Source organism: Solanum stenotomum, chromosome 8 (genome assembly GCF_019186545.1).
Source record: "Solanum stenotomum isolate F172 chromosome 8, ASM1918654v1, whole genome shotgun sequence".
Classification (NCBI taxonomy): domain Eukaryota; kingdom Viridiplantae; phylum Streptophyta; class Magnoliopsida; order Solanales; family Solanaceae; genus Solanum; species Solanum stenotomum.
Genome location: NC_064289.1, coordinates 19,917,782 through 19,924,892, shown reverse-complemented (window position 1 = coordinate 19,924,892; position 7,111 = coordinate 19,917,782). Strand labels below are relative to the sequence as shown.

The 7,111-nt window shown below is 34.9% G+C and overlaps 1 protein-coding gene across 1 annotated transcript; it reads right to left on the bottom strand.

Moving 5' to 3' along the window:
* Window positions 1-3,638: 3,638 nt before the first annotated feature.
* LOC125873589 (disease resistance RPP13-like protein 4) lies at window positions 3,639-5,614 on the bottom strand. Its single transcript, XM_049554489.1, has 2 exons — window positions 5,467-5,614; window positions 3,639-4,303 (listed from the first exon to the last, which is right to left on the bottom strand). Exons 1-2 carry the CDS (start codon window positions 5,612-5,614, stop codon window positions 3,639-3,641), a joined length of 813 nt encoding a protein of 270 aa, XP_049410446.1.
* Between the last annotated feature and the right edge of the window lie 1,497 nt (window positions 5,615-7,111).

The window sequence follows — 7,111 nt, the reverse complement described above, 5'->3', positions numbered from 1 at the left end:
TCATTCATCTAAAAGTCTTAATCAGATGCACGCAAACAAAGAATTCAGAAAATGCAAATACAAAAAAGAAAAAGAGAGAGAAATACAACATTCAAGATAGCATTAGTGAAATCCTAGAGGAAAGAAGGAAGAGAAATAAATTTATTTATTTTAATTTGTTTATGAATGAGAGAAGGAAGAGTAATAAATTTATCTCATAAAGAGAAAATCACCACTACACGTGTAAAACAAAGAGTAATACACATGTTTAATAGAAAAGGAATAAAAAAAAGCCTCAACTTTAAAGTACACTTCTCTGAGCTTATAGTACACCCTAACTCCCACTTCAAATAGAGAATTACATATAGTACAACTCACATAGCATGAGGTACAATCAAATACTGCTGTGTTAGTCCTTTTCTTGTTGGCTTATATATTAGATTAGACATAGCATGAGGTACAATCAAATACTGCTATGTTAGTCCTTTTCTTGTTGGCTTATATATAAGGGTAATATAAGTGGGAAGATCTTAACTTAAAAGTTGGATTACGATTTTACCCCTTCACTAAATTTAAATATTATTAATAAATTAATTAATAAATTTTAAATAATAATTATATGGTATTAATCCATTATATTTCTAGATAGAAATAATTCACAGAATATTTAATTTATTTTCATTCTAAAATGGAGTTTGGTAGATAAGTGTTTCGTAACAACAAAAGACAGTAAATTTTATCCTTTAAAAATGTCCTTTGAATTACCATACATCTTAATATGGCAAACATATATAGATTTTAGTTAGAAACTTTACATATCTCATCTTTAACCAATCGAATTCTCCTAGATGTTATGTGTATCATCAATTTTTATATGACTTTTATAATTCCTGACTTGTTATATACATACCCAAAAATTATTTTCAAAATCACTTTACATTAATGCGTACACTTAGTTATTCCGATGTATAATTAATTGTTGATGGATGATTATTGGTGGATGTAATTATATTGTTCATCACAATCACTTTATGTTAATGCATACACTTAGTTATTCTAATGTATAATTGTTGATGGATGCAATTGCTCATCACATATGCAATAAAAAAGAGGTAAATCTATTTATGCTTTGTTAGTTATTGAGGACGTTCCTCCATTCTTTTACACTGGAACTGTTTCTCTTTATTTTTTTTTAATTTAAAAGTTTTAGTATTCATTAGCTATTTTATTGTTTTTAGTCTACTCTATTTCGTCTTATTTACGAATATTTGTGGGATGAACATAATGTACATCTAAACTTGTATAATTTATTGTGATGCTATAATAATGTAATAAATATTGATAAATTTTTACATATTCTCTTCAAACATTATGTGAGATCTTCACAACTAATAACTAATGTGAAATTTACAATTTCTTAAAACTATTTGATATGATTGTCAATTGTCCATTTGATGTTAAGCTTTAATATGATGTTACACTCCTTCTCTTTTGAGTCTTGATTACTTAATTTTATGAATAACTATTTATACATATTGTAATTGTATTTAAATCATTTACAAAGATTTATACTAAGTAGCATGCAATACACATATTTTCTATTCTGAAATTCATTTATTTTAAAGTATATAGAAATCTTGTTGTAATTACAAGGGATATATATATATATATATATATATATATATGTCTTAGGTAAAGTTACACATTATAATTCTCCTTTTATAGGTCTTAATCATATTTACAAAAAAAATAAATTAAAAATACATCTGACACTAAAAACATAATTACACCAAAGGTATTTTTAGTTGGTTGGGAGGTAATATAACATATGTTTCTATTTCTCTAATCCTTTTTGCTTGAGTGTTGGTATTTAAAAATGTTATTTTTGACAAATCAATAGGTAAATAAGAGATTGTACATTATACCAAAAGAAACAAGGTCCATTAGCTTTGCTAATTAAAGGCGAAATTAGAAATCAAAGTAAGAAAACCAATGATTTCTTTAGAGAAGTATTTCTTCCTTTTAAAGAGCTCGCCAAGTAGGATTAAATTATCACTTTAAGAATTTGCACTTCTTCTTAGTATAAAATTTATAACTCAAACATGTTTCTTAATACTAATATTTATGTAAATTTTTAAAATTTTGTGGTCAATAAAATTGGGTTACATGCGCAAGACGCGTGCCCAAAAACTAGTATATGTAAAAAAGTTAAATCCTTTATGTTTTTACAAGATCAAAATCCAAAAAAAAAAGCTAAGTTGAGCGGACTCTTCACTTTTGATGCCGCATCCGTGTCAGATTGTCCAAAAATACACTACTTTTGGAGAATCCGACACGCATCCATTGACATTTTTAAAGAGTCCGAGCAACATAGATAAAAATAATAAAATTCAATGCAATGAAACACTTTGATCCTGCAACAAAGGTTTTACATTCATCACTTGTCTAATCGTACCTTTAATACCATCTTCTAATCTTGTACAAAATTCTGCATCAAGCAAATCAATCTTCCCAGCAGATTCTAAACACGAACTAGTTTATAAGTATATTCTCTTGGAATCGAACCTTGTTCAGCCAATTCCCCAAGAAAATCTCTTGCCTCCACCTCCCTACCAGTTTCAGACATGGCATGAATTATCGGTGTATATGAATTGTTACATGGAAGTACTACTCCATGATCCATTCCTTGCATTCTTCTCAGCATTTCAATAGGCGTTATGAATATTGGATGCAGGACAAATCAATGAATTGTAGTAGTAAGAAATGTGAGGGAGATGGAACTCATGCAGATAGTTCATATGATAGTTCACTCAGGCGACAAGCTTCTGTTGTTGCTGGACTCAGTATCTTGAACCCGCACAGCTCTTCAAGATTGGAAAGTCTAGACAGACTTTGTGGTAAGCATGACAAGGATGGACAACTTCCAACATCAGGAATTGCCAATCTTGGAAGTGTTGTAATTGATGTTGGTAGCTTTTTTAGTTCCTTGCATTCTCTAAGGACTAGTATTTGGAGGCCCCATAACTTCCTTACGGAGTCTGGAATCTCGTCCAAATTTGCAACATTTCTCAGATTTAAATAAGCTAGTCTCTTTGGTGATGTAATACATTGCCATAAATCCATTAAACAGATATTCTCTAGCTTGACACATGACAAGTTCAAGACCCTGAGAGTCTTGATTTCAGCCAGAGCAATTTTCCTGTTAAAGCCGATGTAATTTGTGGTAGTGAGAAGAAGTGCTCTTAGCTTTGAGTTCCCATATAAGGACTGAAAAGTTGTTTCCCTTGTGACTCCCAAGTGCCTAGAGTTAATTGTGGCTATGTGCCTGCCTCGATTGAAGCTACAAAATTTCTCATCTTCCACAACGAGAATTGTCATGTCCCTAACCGTGTCATGCATCTTGCAACTATAAACTTTGCCATCAAAACTTCTTCTTTGGACAGCTTCAACCAAGCACCGACTTACGAGTTCAGACAAATGACAAAAAGCTACATCAGTTGCAGTTTATGTGCCATCGCCACAGATTAATCCTTCCCCTACCCACTATCGAACCAATTGTTCTGCCTCAATTTCATGGTCATCTGGATAGATTGAGAAGCATAACGTACACTGCTTTAGATAAGCAGGAAGCTCATCATAGCTTAGTTACAAAGAAGCCATTACAGATTTTCTTTCACTATCCTTGTCCACTCCCCGAGTGAATGTGGTTTTGATGATAACATCCCACTTGTGGTCTTGATGGCTAGAGGAAGACCATGACATTTGTGCACGATCTCTCTTCCAACTTCTTCCAATTGAGTATTGCACTTTCCTTTAGTTGACAAAATTGCAGATTTACAGAACAATGACCAACTCTCTTCAGCATCTAGCAATCTTGGTCGATGAATTCTTGATTCTGTAGGTCCCATCCTCTTAACAACATCCTCATTTCTTGACATAATTATAATATAACAATTGTGCTCTACAAACTTTGGTAATCCCCTTGATATTCTATCCCACCATTTATCATCAATGCTCCATACATCATCCAAGACAATCAAGTATGACGTATGTGAAAGTGCTTTAAGAATTCTGTTAAGCAAGTATCCTTTGTCAGTTCCGCTATCATATGCATTCAGCTGTTTCAAAATACCCTTCATGATGAGAAACTCATCATAAGTTTGAGATACAGAAACCCAAACTTTCTTCTGAAATCTCACATTCACTTGTCTGTCATGGTACATCTTTTGTGCGATTGTGGTTTTACCCAAACCGCCCATACCAACAATGCCAACGCGGTGTAATGAATTGTAATAGTAAGAAATGCGAGGGAGATGGAAATATTCTGGAAAATGTGTAGCTGTGAAAATCAAGGGCATTGCTGAAATCCTAATTTTTCTTCATACATAAGCATTGCTCTGTTGTACCTTATATACCTCATTCAAGCGAAAAATTGTCACAATCATATTAAGGTCATAGATCAATTTCCTTTTATGGGCGAGGCAGAACTAGATCATCTTTTTCTCTAAGCAACCCATATAGAGATGTTGTTAATTTTATGAAAGGGGAGCCACATTAAAAAAATTTGAACAAATATGTGATAACTATGGAAAGACATAAACAGAGGGCTGAAGCCATTGGGATTTTTTTCGCAGACACCTAGCATATACATCCCAAGGGAAAAAAGTAATTTCAAATGACACAAACAAAGTATGCATGGCCTATAAACTGAATTAGATAAATTCATATGTAAGCTAATCAACGGTTACAATAATTCGAGCACAAGACAAACAAATATCACATAGAAGAACAACGTAGGAACATCTCATCTTAAGTAGAAACTGGCTAAGAAGATAAGTCAGATAATAACTACGCTCCAAAACAAAGTGGTTGATATTGAAGAACCTAATTGTTTGCAGCTTTACTCTTGCTAAGAGAAGCTGACTCAGGTGTACACTAGCGAAAAAGAATATCAATTTATCTAACACATTCTGCTCCAATGAAATTCACAACAAAATACACTTCAATGTGTATTTAGAATAATTTTTTATTTTTTTGAAAACTGAAAGTGAAGAACAACCTGGCGCAAGATGTATTGGCTACAGTAGGAGGGAAGCCACATTTAACATTATAACAATGGATATGTAATTAAAATCATAAACACCATATATTCTAAGTACTTAACTTATAAGTTTAGGCATCTAGCCTCTTTTTGTAAAGGAAGATGACTCTCCTATCGGTAGAGCTCTTTGTCTAGGTAATTCAAAACCAACTTCAGAATAATGCTTCTCTACTAAAAGTTCTGATCTCATGATTTATATATGGCCAAAATATCACCTCCCCAATGTACTGAGTAAGTCTGCTACCTAAGAAAAATATTTGAATATGTATACCTGCTTTCATGTCCCACTAACGGGCAGCTCTCCACATTCCCTCTTATTTCCTTGGGCCAGTTCATCCTTAAGGCGATCAATCTGAGCTCTTAGATATTCTTGCTCAATAGCATACTTAACATATGAGCTTGACACAAAGCCACTAACTCCTCATCCTTAGCAGTCAAGGCTGCTGGCATGCACTGCATTTGGGTATTGGACCCCCTCGGAGGAACAGATAATGCGGTAGGATCAACAGTTTGTACTGATGGCCAGTATCTCATTGCTATTGCACATATATATTATTGTCACCCATTATTCGCCGTTTTTGCTTATCCAAGCTTCAATATCTTTTCTATTTCATTCAGACGACTTCAGCACCACATTATCTAAATAATTACACAGAGGACCTATGCTTCACCAAGGACCTAAAGCAAAATCAAAAGAAAACATTGAGAGTTCAGTAAAAACAACAATCAATATATCAGAGATGATCTATCCAGGAAAAGAGGTTGGTTACATACTCCATATCTGTTTGTCATCTGCAGCACCCTCAAAATCATTTTCAAATGCATTAACGCAATACCCATTTTTTTCTTTTCAACCAAGTCACACACAGGTTTTATTAAACCAGCGCAAATACAGACTTAAGATTTGCAGTTTTATCAGTAATGTAGAAATCAGTCTTAAGACAAGTTGATTTGCATTCCCATCAGTGGCTATCAGCAGTCACCACTTCTATAACACCAATATATTTGGGAAAACATTTTCCAAAACAAGCAATCGCTATTTAATACGTGTTCTGCAATCCTTGAATAAATTTCAAGTACTCTTATGCTACAAGTAAGCAAGAAACTGAAAATAGAAGAATCAATAATCTTGAAAACATACTTTTGCCCACTGACTGTTCACACAAGTAATAGTAATTTCTATAAGCACGCAGATGTGGCATGAGAAGCCGGCGCTATGCCCCGAGGCCCCCCACCCCCACCCCCCAGTCTCGAGGTGCCTTGCCCCGAGGCCCCCCTATTTGATTCTCTAGGCTAATGGTCCCTTTTGTCTGGCCATGAATAGTGAGTGGGACCTCATGTTCGCCGGGTAGCCATATTTGCATGGAATTACATCAGTACATTAGTTAGACGAGCTAGTAGCTAGCTACCCCGATTCACACCAAGTTCTCTTTGTCGGGCATGGAGAAAGCTCCAAGGATTACCCTGGGGTTAGACCACTCTACGGAACCCCTTTTGATGGCTGCTCTGTGCTTGCCGGTATCTTTCGTTCTTCCAGCCAAAACCAATTCCTCCTAAGGTCATGATCGAGTCATGATGAGCTAGACTGATGACGCTCTTTCAAGGACAAAATGTCCTAGATATCAGTATGACTCTTTAGGGTAATACAACAGATTATCCATGTGTAAATCGAGATGTGGTTCGGTTCGAGCAAAGGTCTTGTAATGACCCTCATGGTCATTTCTGTGTCTTGCCTTCTGTGTGTCGTTTAGAGCATTCCTATAGTGACCCCAAGTCATTTATGACTTGCTGGGACTGACAGTTCGGTCACCTGGTCGTTCGTTTGGTCTTGGTGCGAGTTTTTGTGTTTTGGAGCTTATGAACCTTGAACGATCATTTTCGATCAAAAGTTCAAGAAGATGACATCGGAATCCAATTCTGACGATTCCATCAGCTCCGGAAGGGTCATTTTAGGCTAGTAGCATGGTCTTCATGACTCCCGAGGTTTTCAGTGTGAGTCGGTGCGATTAGGCGTTTTAGCCTTTGAAATTT

What these genes read in the sequence shown, in the direction of transcription:
- LOC125873589 (XM_049554489.1), bottom strand. Translation starts at nt 5,614, where the DNA reads ATGAGATACTGGCCATCAGTACAAACTGTTGATCCTACCGCATTATCT. An exon ending in GTGTCAAGCTCATATGTTAA is followed by an intron (nt 4,304 to 5,466) that starts GTATGCTATTGA and finishes CACATTTTCCAG; the next exon opens with AATATTTCCATCTCCCTCGC.